This window comes from Peromyscus maniculatus, chromosome 7, assembly GCF_049852395.1.
Source record: "Peromyscus maniculatus bairdii isolate BWxNUB_F1_BW_parent chromosome 7, HU_Pman_BW_mat_3.1, whole genome shotgun sequence".
Lineage (NCBI taxonomy): Eukaryota > Metazoa > Chordata > Mammalia > Rodentia > Cricetidae > Peromyscus > Peromyscus maniculatus.
This window is the reverse complement of record NC_134858.1, coordinates 66,709,933-66,731,408: the sequence shown is the minus strand read 5'-3', so window position 1 is coordinate 66,731,408 and position 21,476 is coordinate 66,709,933. Positions and strand designations below refer to the sequence as shown.

General features: G+C 44.8%; 1 protein-coding gene and 1 long non-coding RNA gene across 6 annotated transcripts in view; one reads left to right on the top strand and one right to left on the bottom strand.

Moving 5' to 3' along the window:
- The window catches only part of Rora (RAR related orphan receptor A), a 735,488-nt gene that overhangs the window by 178,008 nt on the left and 536,004 nt on the right, over positions 1-21,476 (bottom strand). For 3 of the 5 annotated variants that reach the window (XM_042281195.2, XM_076576581.1, XM_076576582.1), the window contains exon 2: positions 14,889-14,918. In XM_042281195.2, coding sequence (XP_042137129.1) covers positions 14,889-14,918 — 30 coding nt within the window. Of the gene's footprint in view, positions 1-13,397; positions 13,480-14,888; positions 14,919-21,476 lie in introns of those variants that run through there. The other 2 variants (XM_076576583.1, XM_076576587.1) reach the window with 2 other exon arrangements.
- On the top strand, positions 7,279-20,155 carry LOC121830890 (uncharacterized). The gene is made up of 3 exons (XR_006074191.2): positions 7,279-7,463; positions 13,025-13,186; positions 13,852-20,155. It is a non-coding gene; the product is annotated as an uncharacterized LOC121830890 (long non-coding RNA).

Sequence of the window (21,476 nt, the reverse complement as noted above, 5' to 3'; positions counted from 1 at the left end):
ACCGACTTCATGTGACAGGCAAAAAACCCATTTATTCTCCTCTTACAGTAACTGCAAAGTGCTTTTTGACCTTGGAAAGAAAAAAAAAATCAGTGTTAAGAAAGAATTGGTTAGGTCATTGCCTAAGGAGGCATAAAGGCCACCAGGAAATAAATTAAAATTAAAATAGATTCTTTTATTGGGTCATGTCTCATTCTCTCATTTATAAGCAAGGTTTCCACTCAAGGAATTCATCCTGCAGGGGATAATTTGGTTCCTCTTGTTTTCGTGGTTCAAGAAAAAGTTATAAACAGAAGTAAGGAGGAAAGCTGAGCAAGGTGCTTAAAGAATATTTAAAAAAATGAATTTCAAGGAAGGATCCGCAGGAACTGTGGTTGTATTAGGCCACTCGTGAGGTGGACAATTTGTTTTCTTCTGTTTGGTGTGTGTGTGTGTGTGTGTGTGTGTGTGTATGTGTGTGTACATTTGAGCATGTGTGGCATGTGTACATGTTGTGTTTGGGTGCACACAGCTCTGCACATATACAGAGTCCGGAGGTAGATATCAATTGCCCCGCTCTATCACCCTAGCCCCAGGGACCCTCCTGTCCTCACCCCCCACAACATTGGGGTTACACACGTAGTCCTGCCTGGATTCTTCACTTGGGGGCTGGGATCTGAACTCAGGGGCTTTTGCTTGCACTCAGGAGCCACGGTCTCCCCTACTAAGTCATTTCTCCAGCCTTAACAACAGCCTCAAAACCACCAGTGTCTGCTAAATCAAGACAGCATGCATACAAGCTACACCAGAGAGACAGTCGGATGCTAGCTACATGCTCTGACCTTGAACAGTAAAATTCTTTCTAGAATTTACCCTGAAATTCAATTAAGTAATCTGGGGGTTATCAGAACATCTACTTCAGAAATGGCTTAACATTTTTGGATCGCTTTTTCCTCTGCAGACCAGACAAAGATAGACAATTTCCCTTGACAGACTACTCTACCTCCCATTCTTGGAAAGGGCAGCCAACTCTCTAATAGGAAGCTTCCTCCTTCACAGTTCCACAGGTACTGATGGGAACTGAGAATGTTGCTTTATCTTGCAAATCTGATCTCGTTGTTACTAGAAATCTCTCACCAATAATGAAAACAAACATGTTTAAGAGGTCACTCCCCTCCCCTCAGATAATAATAGTAACAGCACAGTTCATCTTTAGAAGGATTTTTAGATGCTTTGGGACCTCAGGATGAGACTGTGACTTCACTATGTTGAGACAGGGCACTTAGAAGCAATGGACACTAGGACTGAGTCTTTGGGGGTAGCATTTGTTTCTAAAGTATGAAAATGTAAGTCTGATAAGCCCACTTCAAGTAATACACCCACTACTTCCCATATGTGACAAGGCTATTACTATTTGCTTTAAATGTGTAGGAAGAGGGTCTGGTCATAAAGTTGATTGTGTGTGTAGAGATACACACACAAACACACTAGAAAATCTACATATATTCTAATCTTCCTTTGTTCCCTCCCTCCCTCCCTCCCTCCCTCCCTCCCTCCCTCCCTCCCTCTCTCCCTCCCTCCTTCCCTACCTTCCTTTCTTGTACATATGCACATGACTATGCCACAGGGTACTTGTAGAGACATTGTTGCATATCTTTGTGTTTGTTTTGTGGCAATGGTATCACTATATAGTCTTGTATGGCCTAAAGCTCAGTATGTAGATCATGCTGGCCTTAAACTTACAGAAATTCACCAGTCTCTGACTCTCAAATGTAAGATGAAAGAAGTGTGCCAGCATGCCTAGCCAGAGCAATTTTTGTCCTTCCTCCTTGCTTATCTTTACTGGAGAGACAGAAGCAGCAATTGCTAAATGTAAGGATGTTTTAAAAGCATCTGGTCTCAGAGAAGAGAATGAAGCCAGTTTGTGTGTGTTTCTTTCTCTCTTGTAAAATTAGTGGTATTGTGTGTATCTGAGATTCTTAATATGGCATTCTGATGTTCTTAGAGAGTAAAATGTTTACTCCACTGAAGCTGTTCCTTGAGGCGCAGTCTCTGTATGCAGTCATTCTGAGCTTAACCAGACAGGACTGATCTCTGCAGCTGGACGATACACATTGGTGCCTCTCGCTTTGGTCTCCAGCATGCACACTGCAAGCCACATCTGGTGCTCTCCAGCATGCACACTGCAAGCCACATCTGGTGCTCTCCAGCCTGCACACTGCAAGCCACATCTGGAGCTCTCCAGCCTGCACACTGCAAGCCACATCTGGAGCTCTCCAGCATGCACACTGCAAGCCACATCTGGAGCTCTCCAGCATGCACACTGCAAGCCACATCTGGTGCTCTCCAGCATGCACACTGCAAGCCACATCTGGAGCTCTCCAGCATGCACACTGCAAGCCACATCTGGAGCTCTCCAGCATGCACACTGCAAGCCACATCTGGTGCTCTCCATCATGCACACTGCAAGCCACATCATCTCAACACCCTATAGTTTTACTGCCTGACAAGCCTACCGTGAGGAGAATGTTTCAGGCTGAGACTGTCACCAACAACTTTATAGGGCTTTTTCTTTCCTGGGCTGCTTGTTAAGAATGCCTGGCCACTGGGATGCCATGTCAAGGGCAGATGTGCCCAGTGGTGAACCCTGCAGACAACTGCTTTATCATTCTTTATGTTAAATAAATCAAGAGTACAGACAAAAGACAGGCTGAGAGACAATGAAAACGCTCCAAACCCTGTGTATCTCCTAATTGCCACGTGTACAGAGTTATGAATGTACACAGTGTAACTAACACAGAGTATGACACAATTTTTATGTGCATGTTTACGTACGTATGTGTGCATATTCCTGGGTCTGCAGGTGCATGTGTATTCATATATGTAGAAGCCAGAGGTCAACCTTAGGCACTGTTCGTTACTTCTCGAAACCCATTAAGTAGGATAGGCTGGCTAGCCAGTGAGCCCCAGGGGTCCCCCGTTTCCTTCTCCCCAGTGCTGGGATTCTAAACCTGTACCAGCCCCACCTCACCTTTATTATTATTTGATTCCTCTTTATGACCATCCCTTATAGCAGGAAAGTGGTTAGTTAATAGGAGAAATCAGAGACCACAGAGACAAGATGAGCAGAGGTTCCTGTTTTGGTTGAGACAGGGCTGGATCGACAGCAGCATCTCTTAGCCACTCTGCTCTCCCGGGGACTCCTGACAGTCTGGTTTCCACCGCAGACTAGCATGTCCTCAATCGACAGAGATCAATTCGAGCCCCGCTCCTGCCCGACAAGCTAAGGCACCAATAATACCTTGCACGGTGTGTTAAGGGACGTAATCAAGTGGATAGGGACTCATGTCAGTTAGACTTTGTCTCCTTAAAAATCAAGAGCACCCGTGGTAACGGAGGAGTTTTAACAAGGAGGAAAACCCTAGACAGTTGTCTCTAGGTTCTTCGCTACCGCTTCAAGGACAACCAGGAAAAGAACTGCTATTTGAGGCAACTTCATTATAAAATCATTTTTAATAAGCAATCTTAACAAAGAGAGGGAACGCTCTTGTGGAGAAGCCCTCCAGGGACCCACAGGCTGCCCACTTAAGTTATTAGGAAGTTTCACACAAGGGACCAAACAGCTATTTCACTGGCCTCGGGGGACAGAGTTGAGTCTTCACCTCATCTCTAGGGGCGCTGGTGTGATCCAGTCTAAGCAAGGCACAAAGTGGCGACAATCGGTTATGACAATGCCCCAACTTGGTGGGGATGGGAAATGGAGTTTCAGTTTTGTCAACACAAAAAGACAAGGGGCAAGGGAGACAGATAAATGAACTTAACGGTCTTGGCGATGGCTAAAGGAAGGTCACACGGTGGCCAGACCTGGCTGAGACCTTCCCTATTCTTTAAGAAGAACCACAGAAATCCATTTTAGGCAAAGGAAGAAACACTTACTGTGAGGAAAGATGGTAGTTTGCCCCCCATTTTTCCAGTCCTTTGAGGGAAAGATTCTTTGTGATGAAAAGGGCATAACCTAGTGCATTTCCCTTCATCTACCTAAGATGTGAGCAAGATTTGGAATTTGGGGTTCAAATTTTTATCAAGTGATTTGTAGCTGAGTTAAAAGGGCTGGAGAGACACAGGTTCCCAGCGTATCACAGGAGCCCTGGCCAATTAGCCCTGGGATGAAAGCAAGCAAGGAGAACCATTAGCCATGGAATTCAAAGTGCATATGCATTTCTTAAGCTTCAGGGCTCATTCCATGCCTCTGATTTTAATGGCGCTGCAAGGACTGGTCTTACAATCGGACCTTATAGCTGGGGGACAGAGCAGGAGAGACTGACTTTTTCTACTGTCAGGAGAGCCCCGTCTGTTTTGGCTGAAATCTCTCCCACCCACTAAGTATTCTCTTCATATAGCCCATCACAGGAACGGGCAGAAAAGCAGCTTCTAGCTAAGGCTTGAGGCTTTATCTGGGTTCAGAGAAGGGGCTGAGGCAGGAAACATCTGACCCAGATGATGCTAAGTGACAAGGCAGGAAAACAATGTGTCCAGGTCACAGAATGTCCCCATGCATTCTGTGCCCCCCCCCCCATCGGCCATGAGAGAAGGGAAACGTCCGTGTCTTTCCATTGCCCATCTCTTCCTCGGTGACAGTTGACTCCAGTCACACGGGCCCACACCACTGTCCTCAGAGCCATTGACTGACCTAGCGATCGTGCTGTGGCCATGGTTTTAGACAGAGCTTGGGTCATCAGCGGTGAGCTGAGCCCCCAGGTGTTAAAGTACAATACAGAAATGCAAATTCAGCCCTGCATTTTCTTGCAATACTTTATAAAGAGTCTCTCAGATCACGGGGGAAGCAAGGGGTGCCAGGGAGATAGCCAATAAAGTACTGGCCCTGCCAACATGAGGACCTGAGTCCAATCCTCAGAAGTCTCATAAAAAAGACAGCCATGGCGGCACATGCTCCCAGTACACAGACAGACGGATGCCTGGAGCTCGCTGACAAGTCAGTCTTGCCTCCTTGGCAAGTTCCAGGCTAATGAGAGAGTCTCAAAACTCAAGGTGAGTGGTGCTTAAGGAAGCAGGACCAAGGTTACCCACTGTTGTACACATGCACACACACAATCTTCAAAGGGAAGTGGTTTTTCTCCTGTAGAGTAAGCTATTAGAGATGGGGGAGGGGGGGAGGGGGGGTGAGGTGAACTCTCTACATGGGGCCTCACACAGTTGTAAGCACAGATTAGGAATTATGTGCGCCTCTGCTAGCAAAGCTGCCTGCTTCCTCCCCCTGCCTTCCTACAGGCATCGGCTGTTGTCTGCTCGGCAGCCTGCCTGCCTGCCTTCCCTCCCTAGGTTCTGGTATTAAATTTCAGGATTTTTCTGTTATAAAATCTTTCCACCCCCAAGGTAAAAACTGAAAATGAAAGGTGTGTCTATTACCTTCCTTTACTGAATTTAAACCACAATCTACCCCATTCTAGAACTTTCTTTTCGACAATTTACTGATTTATCTACCAGTTGTTCGTTTGTTTGAGACAGGGTCTCACTAGGCACCCTGGCCTGGCCTAGAACTCATAACCTCATCCAGGCTTGCTTCAAACTTTAACAACAGTCTACCTCCTTCCCTCAGCTGTCTAAGTTCTAGGAGCACAAGTATGTGTCACCATGCCTGGTTCAATTTTCTCTTTAGTAATTACACTTGGCTGTTGACCAAGACATTGGAAGCTAGAATTAACGCTTAGGTGGTTAACACAATAAAAGATGGAAGTAGCCATCTTTGCAATATTGGAGAAACATTTGCCCAAAGATGGAAATAGAGCGAGTAGAGAACCTTCTATTAGGAGGTACCTTGGGCTGTCAAAGACAAGAGGGGAATTTGCTTGGAAATAAAAAAAAAAACTTAGTTTCAACAATGTGCAGATATGGGCAGCAATTATAATCAAAAGTCAGTGGCAAGTTTTCGTGTAGTTGCTTCAGTTACTGTAGAGGGATGGCTTTCTTCACATCTCAGACACATGTGCATCTCTCCTTCTCATGCACTGTCATTCCTTGGCTGCAGATATTACAATCCAGACCAAATCCTAAATTCAGGTAGGATTAAGCATCAGCAAAACCTAGCTGCTATCTTTTAAAAGAAGATTTACCCTACGTTTACTTTGGTGTCTGTGTGTCTGTGCGTGTGTGTGCTGGTGCCCGCAGAGGCCAGGAGGGGCTATCTGATCACCTGGAGCTGGAGTTACAGGCAGATATGAGTTGCCCAATATGGGTTTGGGGAACCAAACCCCAATCCTCTGCAAGAGCAGCAAGTACTCTTAATCAGTGAGCCATCTCCCCAGGCTTGTAGCTGCTTATCTTTCAGATATATTCCACTCCCCAAGTACTCTACCTTGCAATCTTGTTGGCTTGGTTGGGTTAGGCTTCAAGGAAACCACAGTGTGCTGAATCACACTGCCTATATGGCCACTGAAGGTTAAGCATCAACCATCAGGTTGAGCCAAAAGAATGCGCACTCTGCATGGCACCGGCGACAACAGAAGGGCTTTGCTGCCTCAGAAGATCGGTGCATGCCATCAGACCTGCACATGGCTAGTGTCCGGGGCTTTAGATCTCCCGGAGGGACAGGAGCCTCAGAAGAGCTTTTCCTATCATGGGATCAGCTGAATTGTATCAACAGTGATACTGACTGTTCAGCATCTTTGAAGGATCAGGTTAGGATGTTCAACAGATGAAACAATGATCCTTTGAGCATGGGAAGGCTGGCTAGTTGCCAGCAGACCATCTTGGTTAGATGAATTTTCCCATATGGCAGGAATAACATTCTCCCGTCTGGAAATAAGTTAATCCTTCAAGTGGAAAAGCCTATCTATACATGAAAGAGTTATAAGATACAAAACCAAACCAAACCGGCAACAACAATGAAACCAACATCAGGGGCCTACAAGATGGCTCAGTAGGTATAGGAGATTGCTGCACAGCCTAACAACTTGAGTTCAATCCCCAGATCTTCAGAGGTGGATGGAGAGAAATGATTGTACAAAGTTGTCCTCCAATGTCTACATGTATGCCAGGGCATACATGCTTGCACACAGACATCACATGCATGCACACACATAATAACAACGAAAAACTAAAATAGAAAATGACTAAAACATAAAATAAATCCTCAGACTGTTGTATCAATAGTTATGTTGTGCTTGGCTTTCCTCTCTGCTGCAGAGTGGGAGAGCCACTCTAATGAAGGCAGTTGGAGCACACTAGTGTTCATGTCTTAGTCTAGTTCCAACTTTGGAATGGGAATGGTACAATGTCTACATCACAAAGCAGTGCCCATGATGAAACACATGAGAATTTGTGAAGTGCTCTAAAAAAGGTCTCTCACCAAATGGCTCAAAGGATGAGCCACTGCCCAGACTAAAGATGCCAGTGTGGTTCTCCCATACACAGAAACAGACAGTCTCACCTGGTTCCAAGTCTGGGCTCTGCCCATGACCAGTTGGGTAAGTAAACAAGTTTTCTGACTCCTTTAAGCTAAGTGATTCATTCTTCGGATACATTTTCTTATCTGAAACTTGTTGCAAGGGTAGAAGCCAATGGAGCTCATGAGAAGATGAAAGGAGATAATAGCAGTCAGCTTTAAACACAAGGTATGGAGGCCGAGAAGTGCCTTGTCAGTGGTACACACCACTGTTGGCTACAAACACGGGCACATCTGCTCTCAGTACTGTGCTGTTTTCATGGTTGAGTCAAAGGCAACAGAGACTTCTATAATAGATAACGATCCTCTCTCTTTCTCTCCTGTCCCATTGTCTCTTTCACACAAACATCTGGTGTGTGTATTTGTGTGGGTATGCGTGTGCACGTATGTGAAGAGGCCAAAGGTCAAGTTCAGGTACCTTCCTTGGCCTCTCCCCATCTTACTGTTTGAGACAGCGTTTGTCATTGAACCAGGAGGTCTCCGATTTTGTTAGACTGGCTGCCCAGGAAACCCTCAGGCATCCTCCTGCCTCTGCCTCTCCTCCATCAGGATTATAATTGTACATTGCCATACCTGGTTTTTTGTTTGTTTATTTGTTTTCCTTTTTAACACCTGGGTGCCGGGCATCTAGTTCTTATGCTTTCATGGTGAGGACTTTACCCACAGAACTTCCAACACAGACCCCAGCTCTTTCTTAAAGTTCAGCCCAATCACGAGAAAGAGTTTATTAAATATGTAATAAATCTATCAATCAGACACCAGTATCTTGTAGGTCAGATCACTTTGTTTTCTGCAAGAATTTTAAAGAGTCAATTACAACCTCAACATACCCTTGGAACCTATGTTATATATGAGACGGCGAGTGTCCTGGTTAGGTTTTTGTCAATTTGAGACAAATTAGGGTCATCTTGGAAGGGGAAACTTTATTTGATGAAATGCCTTTAACGGATTGGCCTATCGGTAGGTCTGTGGGACATACTGTTGATTAGTGATTGATGTGGGAGGGACCAGGTCACCATGGGCAGTGCCATTCTGGGGCAGGTGGTCCTAGAGAGTACAAAAAAAGCAACTCGAGCAAGCCATGGGGAGCAACCCAGTAAGCAGCCTTTCTCCATGGTTTCTGTTTCAATTCTTGCCTCCAGATTCCTGCCTTGGGATCCTTCCCTAACATCCTTCATGACTGTGATTGGGATGCATAAGCAAATACCTTTCTTCCCCAAGTTGTTTGGGTCATGGTGTTTATCAAAGCAATAGAAAGCAAACTTGGACAGAAAGGAACACAAAAAATGTTCATTCTAAATTCAGTTCATGAATCTGGAGTTGACTAACCAAGGAAAACCAGCACCAGGAGGCCTAGGCAGAAACATTTAGCGGGTACAGCTCTGTGTAGAGCGTTTGACAGCTGATGGAAATGCTGAACTTTCAGCGTTTCTGTGGAGTTCACAGGTCCTCACCCTAAAGTTGGGTTTTAAGACTATGAAAACTATCTGCCTTGGGCAAACCCACAGGGCCAAGTATAGTCCATTTATTTTTAATATGATGGGCCACAGAACAGCTTAGGAGGGTGTAGCTGTAGCCACACAGACTGACTCTAAACAATGAAGTCATTTCCAGGCTACGCCAGACACTTGGCTTCTTCCATCTAGTCACTCTTGAAGGGAGTAGGTAGCTATTGTTCAGGCCGAGAACAAAGGGAGATGACCAAGAGGGGCCGTTTCTAGGGTCCCAGGTGAAATCGTTGAATTTACTTGGTTGTTACCAGGTGTTTGGACCACAGCATCCAAACGCTGTATAGAAGGCCTCTGATTCTTTTCTTCTCTCCTACCCTTGAGCTAAACTTGCTTTCTGGTTATGAGCGGAATCTTCTGGAATGGGTGTACCTGGTATTTGCATCATAGGTTGTTTCCTGGGAGTATGCCCCTGCTCTCCATGTCTTACCCCAGCCCTGTCTCTCATCCTATGGAGTCTTTGAGGGTAAAGGACCTGCCAGCACAGAGCAGACAGCCCTGTGAGGCATGAGCATTTGCATTTTGGTCATGTCTCATCATCATCAAGCTTTATATATGGGATGACTAAGAGCTCTAGCAACGAACCTTCCAGTTACTTTATGAGCATGAACTTAAGGTTTTTCTGGATTGGCTGTCAGTGAGCCAAGTGATGAGAATAGAGGCTCACTAAAGAAGGCTCGTGTCTGTCTTGATGTCCTAACAAAACACCCTGTCAGCGCTTGAACTTCTAATTGCTGGGAGTCAAATGGGTGTCAAGGTAACCTACAGACTCCATCACCAAGGCACCCTCCAGTAGTCTTGCCAAGAAGGGTGCCTGCGTTTTACTGGGCTGTGAGTGAACCTCAAGTTTGAGGTTGCTGAGAATCTACAATCAAAGAGTGGCTTCCCTGGAAGGAAAACAAATCGGACAATGGACTTTTTCTGGTTCTTGGTTCTTCTGAGTAGATCGTAACAATTGTGACAAATTGTTGGGTTTATTTTGTGGGATTCACAAAGACCCAAGGAGAGAAGATTGAGGCCTCAAAACTCATTTTCTTCAACTCAAATTCAAAACCACATCTCTGAGGATAAAAAGTGAATACGGGGCTGGAGAGTCGGATCACTGATAAGGAGCATTTGTTGCTCTTACAGAGAGGACTCAGGGCACCCAGTAGTGGATGCCCAGCACCCACATGGCAGCTTACAACCACCTGTTAACTCCAGTACTGGGAGATCCGAAGCCATCTTCTGACCATCATGGGCACAAGGCACACGATGTAGTATATATATGTATATGTATATGTACATATATATATGCAGGCAAAGCATTCAAACATAAAATAAGAAAATATAGATAAATTGAAAAAAGGTGAATACATTAATTTATTCTATTTTAAATGATTGCAATAAACACTTTTTAAAGGGACATAAAAGATAGCACCTAAAAGGAGTATTCATATCTGTGCTAAAATATTTTGACTGCTGAAAGTCAGAATCTATTTATAAATAATACAGTGCTTTCATTATTTACTTTAGGTGTTAGTCGGTTACATCAAAAGATGTACTAACTTATCTGCAAGTAGCAATTTGTGTTAATACTCAAATATTTTGGAATATTTGGATATAATATTTCTGTTGGTGTGGGAGGGGAGGTTGTGTGGGAAACTAACAAACCAACTTGAGACTAAAAAGTCACACCTTCTTGACTGTTTACCCTTGAGTCACCTGTACTTTGTGGACATTTGTACTTCTCTGTGTGTAAATGGAAGTGGCAGGACAGGCTTAGATTGAAGAATAAGAAATACAACTAAAGATAGCAACAGGAAGAAACGCCAGTGCTCAGGTATCATCGGCACAAACTCAGGGCCTTCATGATATCCTCTGGGCCAGCCTGGTGGTGGCTTTTTTGGTGTCCATTTGGTGACAATTCCGTGATGCTGGATAGAATGGTCTGCTGCAAGTTTTCTTTTTCTTTTAAATGTTCATGTATGCGAATGGGCAGGTTTCTCTCTGTGTGTGTATCTGCCATGTGAATGCAGGTGTCTACAGGGTCCAGGAGAGGGCGCTGGATGCCCCTGGAGCTGGAGGTAAAGGTGGTTGTGAGTCACCCAGTGTGGATGCTGGGAACCGAAATCGGGTCCTCTGCAGGAGCAGAGCAGCCAGTTCTCTTACCCAATGAGCCATCTCTCCCCCTTCCCTTCCCATGGCAGGTTTTCAGCTCCGTATCTGTCCTTGTGTAACATTTATGTAAATACAGAACTGTCCAAGCAGAATTAGATTAGGAAGTCAGGAATGAATGACCAGTTGTCCTTGACAATTAAAAAACCAAAATAGCAGTTGATTCCAAGAAGAAACACAAGAAGCTATTATCCACCCAGTATTATTTCATCAGGGAAAGAAACCGGGACACTCCTCCTCACGGACAAAGTGCAGGCACTCTTGCGAGGGTCCCAGCAGCTCCGTGGGCTATATTATCACCATGAAAATGGCATTGAAATTCCACACCACAGTGTGAAATTGATCTAATGTCCCTAGCCCACAAGGGAAGAAGCTTTTTCATGTTCACATTCTAAAACCTAATAGCAACATTTCCTATCAACAACTGAAAAACATTACAGATGCAAGACTTTCTTAACCATTTTGGGCATGATGACTTAACATGAGAAACCCCCAGGCCTTAGCTTTTTCCCCTGAGCCAACCAGCCAAACATTTAGGCATCTCACATGTTCGAGGAGAACCTGAGTCTCTAAAGACTATGCTCAGGGACTTCCTGGAGGCTAATGAGCTCATGTCCTTTCATGGAATTTATGGCTCAACTTGCCCCAAACTGTGGCATGTGTATGTGCGTGCGTGCGTGCGTGCGTGTGTGTGTGTGTATGTGTGTATGTGTGTGTGTGTGTGTGTGTGTATGTGTGTGTGTGATGCATGCTCACACACATCTGAGTGTCACAATGATTCAGGTTCACTTTACGGTTCTTGCACCTCTGAGTGGCGCGCATGTGACTTGACACACTGGTCTGATAATATATTTGGCAACTATACATATTAATTTGTAAGTTGAAGAATCTCCTTTGGAGGGCAGTTAGAAAGCTCAGACTGAAATCACTAATTCAGGGTGACTTGAGTTGTCAACTATTATACAGTCAAGGCTTGACCAAGGTTTCCAGAACCCTGGCTAAAAATGAAAAATTTGCGTCAGTACAGAAATGACTTCATATACTTCACTGGCAGTGAAAACTTCTTGAAGAACAGACGTCAAGAGGAGTTAAGAGCAGCTGAAATTTAACGTCTTAAAAAAAGAGAAAACCCGCAAAGCACGTTAGGACCGTTTTCAAGGAAAATCCCGACAGATTCTAAGGAAGAAATCATTTGGGTGATGGCTATTAGAGAAAGAATTGATTGATTTTCTCTTTCTGCATACACTGTGGGCCCTGCAGAGATGCTAAGACCAGGATCATGAAGGACTATCTGCCAAGCTGGGTGACAAAAACAATCTATGTTCCAATGGCACAGAGGACTTCCGCACTCATGCACCTCGAAGGGTGACATCTCTCCTGACGCTCACAGACCTTTGTCACTGCCTGAGTGCTATTCTTTGCAACTTGTCATGGAGATATTTTATTTTGGGGCCTCTCCCCCACTCAGAAAAGTTAAATATCATCTTACCCATCCCCAAATGTCCTGACATCATCTGACCTAAATCTTTCAGTTAAGAACACTTAGGAACTTTGGGTTTTTCTACAGCATACTTCATGCTTAATGTCTTCCAGGGTGTCCAACCCGCAACCCTCGGGCCTCGTGAAGCCCAGGGGAGCTATAACTGAGGCCCAATACAAAACCAACAACTTACTTACAATATTATGGTAATAACGCAATTGAATTGTGAGGTTTTCAGGTGTGAACTTTGTAGACGACAATGTTGTATAATGGTGTCGGAAGGTTGGACACCCCAGACTGACTCTCGAGGTTAGAAAGAAACTACTATTTTGGCTGTAACTTTTAAGGTTGACAGAGATGAAATTCTTTAAGCTTTTGCGGAAAGGCCTACCTGGTGACATCGTCTGTTATTAAAGCATAATTTTTTTCCCTCACCAGTCACCACTCTTCTGCTGTCCCCTAGACCCCTCCATGAATGTCTACACAGGCCCATAAGTTATTTTCAGTGGCGGCAATACCTTGGATGTCTTTACAGATGGACTGTCTATACAATACCAACAACAGCTGGGGCCTCTGCCTTCCGTGACGTCATCATTTGAGGTATGCTCTTCAGAGCTAATGGAGTTGGGCTGGGTTCTTTGGTCTGCTTACTCTAAGAGCCAATCCACACTGCAGCCTGTCTGTAGCTTTCTGTATATGGCTAGGTGGCCAGAGGTCCACACCCCAAACCACCATAAACAGTAGGCACAATCAGCAGCCCCTGCTTGGGAGAGGCCCAGGACGGAGCTAGCAGAAAGACTGGATTACTTACCACCTCTAGAGTGGGTCCCTCCAGGCCAGGGACGAGCTCATGGGCAAGGCTGTGCAGGGAAGCTCTCTGTACCATGCCTGCCCTGCGGATATACAGAGGACTTCAGTGGCCTGCGCTGTCAATCTCTCAGTCAGCATGAGCTCAATTATGCACCAACAACAGCAAGAACAAGAACAACGACAGGACAACCCCCAAAAACTAAGGGTCACAGACTAGCCTGACTCGGGGGCGGGGGGACAGCAGCGACTGTGGAGGTGCCACCCTGGCCGTACACCACCTAGCTTGGGCTGGACCTCTCATGGTAGTTCAAACAAGCATTTCATGAAGACCCATGAGAGCCACACGGGGGAACTGCAAGACAGGGCCCTAAGTGTCAGGCAGCTTCTCATTGCCAGATACTTTTTTTACTTTAAAAAATAAAAATGGTAATTTCTTATATTTCCCTTTTCTACAGATACAGAAAGACAGACAGACAAACCCAAGAGCAGATTTTGAGAATCAACTGAGGCACAAGTGAAACTACTTTGATGTTACATAGCTGTTGCTCCCCCCCAACCAATGAGTCACGTGGAACTAAAAAAAAAATGTAAAAAGTTGAATGAAGAAAAATGTGGGGATATATATATCCTTGTCGTTCCTCTGTCGTGCCAAAAATAGATCCAAGGCTGGCCTTAGAAAGATGCCCAAAACACATCTCATAGGTAGCACGTATCTGTGGTTTGAAATACTCATCAAATTCTAAAGACTCCATTTGTTCAAAGCCTAAATAATATGCTAGTCAACCACAGCAACGAAGGCTGACTGCTTGCATCAGCAACACAGCGTTTGATCCTGAAGTGGAAGGCTCAGTCAAACATCACTGTTCCGACTGCAGATCACAGCACCTTACACTGACGTGAGCTGGTAAGTTTATGGTGGAATTTGAGTGAGGCAGTTGATGAAGGCGATTGACCCTAAGAAGTGGGATGAATACAGAGCATAGACCCAGCACACAGTTCCAGACCAAACTATCGATGCCAGTTACCAGGGCCCCCACGGATCACGTCCTGGTTGTGCAACAACGCCTCTATCCCCCTCAGTATCTCTGCTCCACAAACATAAGAACAAAACAACCTCATCTGTGAGCTAGCGGGAAGGAGAAGGAGAGAGAAGCTGAAAAGAAATCTGGGTTTTCTAGAAACTCTTCTGAGAAGGATCCAGAATAAGAGGTGAGCAGTAAGTAACTGATCCTCCTGGCTAGGTTTCGTGGCGTCTCTAAAGATTCGTGGCTTTGGAACACCGGAATACACCAGCTTATGCCTGACCTTGCTCATCAACACACACTCAGTACGAACAGGTGGAGATGTACCAAATCCGACCACTACAGGTTGAAAATATGACCACTATTGACCATGGAAACATTGGCTTATGCTCGAAGGGCCACAGCAGCCAGACATATGCGAATTCCAACTCTTCAGAAAACTTGGGACAGAAACAAAATGCATTACTTACATGTGTGTGTCTTCTTCGTTACTGAGATCCCTGGAAAAGAAGAGAAAGAGACAAAGGTCAAGAGAGGTTCTGTGAGGGTCTCTGTGGTCATAAGTCATGCAGTGTGTGCTTGAAACATGTCACCTTTAGCCAGTGACAAAGCTGGAATTGGCCACGGGACGTACTGCAAAGCCTTGAACTGTAAAGGACAGGGACCATGGGCTCATCCACTCTCTTATCAACTAACTGCACGGCTGACCGCTCAGTCAGCACAGTGCACCAGTGCGTGCCTTGCAAACACAAGAGTTCAACCCCCCAGAATCCATGTTAAAAAGTTGTTCATGTTGGCACATGCTTGTAATCCCTTTGCTGAGGAGGCACACCACATTCCTGGAGCTTGCTACCCATCCAGCCTAGCTTAATTGGTGAATTGCAGGTCAATCAGAAACTGTCTTCAAAATAAAAGTGGATGACAACTGCGGAACTCTACCTAGGGTGGTCCTCCACACACACATGCACATACATGGACCTGCACACACATGTGCACCCCTCTCATGTATGCACACACATGCATGCACACACACAAAGCAGTAGCACAGACCATAGTGAAACAGGAAGAAAAAGATGAGAAGAAGCTCATTGCCTCATCATCAGTACGGAGGGCATCATGCGAATAGGCCAAGAGAAGGCACACGAGAGCAGCCGACCCACGCTGACAAGAGTGGGCTGAGCAGTTAACTTGGCACAGCCACTGATTTCGAGTTTCCCTTTTAATGAAAATAGTCCTTCCTGCTCACTCAAAGCGTAGCTTTTTATGGTGAAGAAAAATACAACCCTGCGTACACGCATACACACACACACACACACACACACACACATATATGCACACAAACACACACACAACACACACACATAACACACACAAACACACACATATACACACAACACACACATACACAACACACACTACACACACATACACACACAACACACACATACACATAAATACACGTACAAACTCACACTGCACACACACATACACACATACACACACAACACACATACACATACATACACACATACACACACACATATATACGCACATGCATACACACACATGCACACACACATACACACACATACACACACATACACATACACACACCACACACACATATACACACACACATACACATACACACACACACACACACACACAATGTTATAGTTTATGCATCTCTATTTGTTCAAGTCCACAGGGGAATTGATAGCTGACGCTCTACAAATAGCATCGCTATGAATGGTGGGAGCACAGGGATGCATGAGTCAGCACCTTGGATGTCCCCAAGATGATTTACGGGTGACAGGTGACATGGAGAACTAAGCAGTCGCTGGCAAGTGTCACTGACAGAGAAGATGGCCACAAGCTCCCCTGTAAGCTGTCCCAGCTCTGCTTCAGAGAAGCTAAGCTCTGAGCGTCTCTTACGCTTCAGCCTTCTAGGGAGACATTCTTAGGGCTAAATCAGCTCAAAACCATCAAACTGCTGAAACCGTTTAACTTGTGACTAAGAGCTGTGGTAAGCCTTGAGTTGTGTTTTTTTTCTTTCAAGTTATTAAGAGAACTATTTAACCCTCCCTTGGAAAGTAAAAGGAGCTGGAAGCTTTGGCATCCTGCAGCATCGGACCTATTACTTAACTGTGGAACACATCGTTCGGGGCGGAGATCTGTTATGAAAACCCTTGGTAGACACGAAGGGAAAAAGTTTCAAAGTTGTGAGCCAAGACCAAAATCACACACTTGCTTCTCCAAAGTTTTCCAAAGGCCTTATTTAAGGAAGCTGAAATTACAGAGCCCAATTCAAATTTGCCCCCCACCCCCTTATTGAGGAAAACTAGACTATTGTTTTTCATTGTGTTGACTTGGGCTTTGCAAAGTGAAGCGAGATCCTTCTGTGAAGACCCTCAGAGACTCTTCAAGGGAACTGCAGAAGTGTTCCAGAAGTTTCCGGAGCCTCATTTATCCTAGGAAAGCCCCTTTTCCCCAAAGCAGCAGTGAGTAGCTCTTAAAACCCAAAGATGATTTGTGACTCCAGCTCATGACACCAGTGCCAATAAATGGATACATTAGTGCCTTTTCAGCATTACTGGAGAAGCGAGCATACTTTCCTTAGGAAATGGCACCTTCTGTAAAATCACTTTGAAGAGAAAGTGCCTAGGCTGTCACTCCTGATTATTCAGCCCCCCACACACAATTGGATTGAACGCAACCCCAAACAGACCTATCTATATTCGCTGAGTGTGGAACTATTTTTCTCCTGACATTCGAAGGCCTGATGAAAATCCCACCGCGCTGGGTTTTTCTACTTAAAGTTATTATTCGGCGTGATGCCGTGTTCTCATCAAATTTTTTCATGATGATTACACTCATAATAGATTTGAATCTCTTTCCAGGAAAGCTGCCTGATCCAGGAGGTCGCGTTAGCAGGCACAGAGCAGAAACTTCTGTCTTTTGAGAGAAAGCATGTCTTAGTCTTTAAAATGGCTCAAACTCTTGGTCTTGTAGTTTTGTGATACTGCCAATTAATAGTCAACATAGGCCAGCGGTGGGCATGCCAATGTTGAGGTTGCTAAAGGCAGCAGATAAAATGCAGAATGCCAGGTTGTGCTTGAACTTCTACTACGAACTTGTTTCTCTACATTCACATTTTACTGAGCAGTGTGTATTCTATCTGGCAACTTCGATCTATATAAATATCATCCCAAATTACATTATCCTTTACAATGAAGATATACTAACCAATAAAACTGAGAAGAGCATAAAGCCACCTCTCCTCTCAAGAGCAGTATGTTTTTAAAGGCTCGAGTCGTATTTATGGTACTCTAAGTGGGTATAGTACATTGTTGCTGTTTTTATGGAGGAGCTATATTGAAGACAGAATTCTGTTTCCCTGGAAAAGGCAAGCAAAAGCCACAGTGCAAACTCATGAAAGATAAATTGAAGGGAATAATTAGAAAATGTATAAAACTCTCCTTGTCCTCCTCACTTGAAAAAAGAATCATCTTGACCCCAAAGATGGCTTGAACTTGTCCCCCTTCTTTCTCTACGGGACTTCTGAGACTTTGTGTCTGTGACTCCACAGACATAAAAAAGGAAAAAGAAGATGATCTCTATATTTCACAGAAACCAAGGCCCAGGGAAACGTAATTAGCATATTTAAAGTTTCTCTGTGGAAGTTAGTGCTTGATGAGAAATGTGCCCAAGGCAAGTCTTTAAGACCCTGGTGTAGATAGGACCTTTAAAAAGCATGTCAAGAGGAGGTCTACTCCCTCAAATATGCCTCTTAGAAGTGAGCTGTGTAAATAATTTAAGCCTATGGGAAGAGTATTTAAACCCTGTCTCCAGCTTATTTAAACCAAGCCCCAGCTCAGGTTTGGGGGAAGAGAGTCAAACACACAAAGAAACTCCAGTCTCACCAACTGGAAGACTGAATCTAGAATATTCTAGAAGGTACCATTCTGCAGGGACTCCATCTGTTCCCATCCCCCTTGTATCACTGACATCGAGCTGTGCACCCCGCTTCCCCGGATCCTTGCCCTCTGCTCAGTCCCTGGTAGGAAAGTCTTCTTTGTCTTCTTATGGTCGCGAAGATTTCGACTTCTTGTCTTCCTCACTCAGGACAGAGCTCATCCTCAGTCCACACACAGCAGTCACCCAGTGCTGTCCTTTCCATTAGGGAAAGGGGAAAGACCTTCAGGGAAGGGGGAGTTCTCATCTAAATCTAGGGTGGGCAGCATCAGAAGAAAGAATCATTGGAAGAATTCCATTTCCCAAAGGAAGGCCGTATTTAGTAATAAGAATGCAAAGATGTGTATTTTACTCAAGAATAGAAAGGAGTAAGTTTCTTCAAAGCCGCTCTGACAGAGCTGCATCTGAGCCTACCTGTCTTCCTGACTTTGGGCTGAGAGACCTTGGGCAAGCTGTTAAACCTCTCTGGACCTGAATTTCTCCATCAAGAATACAGATGATCTTTGTAATACTCAAAAGACTGCTGTGACGATTCAAACAAAACCAGAGCTCTGATAAACTGTGGGGTCTGGTACTAAATATTAATTCATTTTAGTAAAGAATAACCACATATTCTTTAAAGTCCACACCTCTTTATTTTACATACTTTTCCTGCATGCATGCCTGTGTACCACATGCATACAGTGTCTGTAGAGGCCAAGAAAGGATGTTAGATCCCCTAGACCTGGAGTTACAGATGGCTGTGACCTACCATGTGGGTGCTGGGAATTGAACCAGGGTCCTCTGGAGGAGCAGTCAATGCTCTTAACCTCTGAGCCATTTGTCCAGCTCTACACACAGTATTATTTTGACAAAATGGAATTATGACTGGAGGCTGTAGCTCCTGGAGGCTATGACACTGGCCCTCTTGTCATCCCTGGGGTTGACACTGACTCAGGGTCCATGACTTCCATTGTTTGTGAATGGAGGAAAGCATAAGATGGACAAACAAGTGCCGTGAAGCAAAGCGAACTTTCTGGTAGAAACTGATGCCACGTTGATTCTCTTCTCTGTTCAGTTCAAGGAAGTGACTGACTTCTGGCTGATGGGGTAGGTGAAGGGTGTTGCTCTCCACCACCAAAAGATGACCAGGGGCCTGGCTGCTTTATTCACTTGCAGATGACTGAAATCAAGCCAAGGTCATGTCTCAGAGTCTCACAAAGAGGCCCCAGAGTAAAGCAAAAGTCTCCAAAGAAAGAGAAACTTTATGGAGGGGTAGGGAATGGTGGCATGAATCCTCTTCCAAACACAAAAATTTCATAACCCTGAATCCAGAGTGGGCTCAATGGACAGCCTGGGTCATCTGCTCAGTGTGTCATGTATAAAGTACAGTAGTTGAACTATCTGATTTCTTTATTCTCCAGCTTGTTCTTGGATGACCCGCTCCCTGGACTGCCTCTAAACTGCCATGCCAAACCATCTCTTCTAAGCAGCAGGCTGTCCTGTCCGACCTGTTTCGAGAAATTCAGAGGCACTCATAATCAAAGACAACCCCCTGAAACATTTTCCTCTTTCCTTTAAAAACCAAAAAAGGAAAGAAGGCAGCGCTCACAGGAGGGTTCATCAGTGAGAGAAGTTCTCCTCACGGGGCATCTTTAAAGTTAGCTGGGCTGGCAAAGAGCTTGCCTATGAAGGTCCTAGGCTCCTTATAGTTCTCCTAGACTCATGTGTGCACACACATAAACACATGTGCACACACATAAATACATGTGCACACACATAAACACATAAAATAAGCATAGGACTGTTGTCATATTGTAAACTCCTCTAAGTTGTTACATGGAAGTGCCCCAGGTGTGTGTGTGTGTGTGTGTATGTGTGTGTGTGTGTGTGTGTTTAAGTTGGATTAACCCCAAGGCACCTTCCACTTTTTTGTTCCCTGGGCAGGATCTCTCACTGTCCTTGAACTCATGCCTAGTGGCTTGGCTGGCTGGCCAGTGAGCTCCAGAGAGCCATTGACCTGTCCCCTCAGTGCTGGGATTACAAGCAAGTGTCCCCAAGCCTGCTTGTGTGGGTTTGATTTGTTTGTTTGTTTGTTTGTTTGTTTGTTTGTTTGTTTGAAGTATACATTCTGGGAGATAGAACCCAAGTTCTCATGCTTGCCAGAAAAACTCTGTATTGTATGAAAACTCTCCCAAGCCCATGGCAGTAGTTTTAAATTATGGACTTAAATCCTTAACACAAAAAGGGGGAAAAAAAATACCATCAATACCCCAAAATCAAAATATGGCTTCCAGTATCATAAGCTTGCCTGACTCAATTTAGCCAACCACATTTCAAGGTAAATCAAAGGAAATGTCATGAAAATACCACGAATTTGTCACTGTCAAGCTTATCAGTGGAGAAAAATTTCAGAGTTCTAAACTCCTGGAGGAGAGTGCTTCAGGAATGTAATCTGATATTTCTAATCTTGCCCAATCTTGGGCCAATTAACTTCCCCGACGGGCCTCTAGGAGGCAGTGGTCTGGGTACAGAGGGATTTTCTCTATAAGAGGTAGCATCCGCCCCCCCCCCCCCCCCAGTACCACATATGGCAAATTCCTAAATGAGCATTTTCAGAGGCCTGGCGCTCTGGACAAGGGCTTGTTTAGGGGGACACTCCGCTGTCACCTTGTCAACACTCAGCCTTGTGACTTCTCTGGTTCTCGTGCAACGATTTAACAACCCCGAGTTTCTAACTGCGGCTCCTTCTGTGTTAACTATCAAAACAGGCAAACACCAGAGTGAGCAACACCTAACATGTGGTAAAGCGATTCTCTTTTCTTTCAGTCTTACCCCTCCAATGTACCCATAGTCTTTCCTTTCAGGGGACTGTGGCAGAAAGGAGATAAGCAGAGGAAAAACCCAGGATTTAACTGGCCCATGCCACAACACGGCACTAGTTTCACTTTGCACACTGGAGGTTTTAATTCCAAGAAAACGGTGGCCCCAGATCCAACGGTATTCACAGGCTTGAGTCCCGCTTCTTACACGACACCTGAGGGGTATGCTATACTTGTTGTCAAAATGTGGCATCTTGGGTAAATGACTTAGCTTCTCTCAGC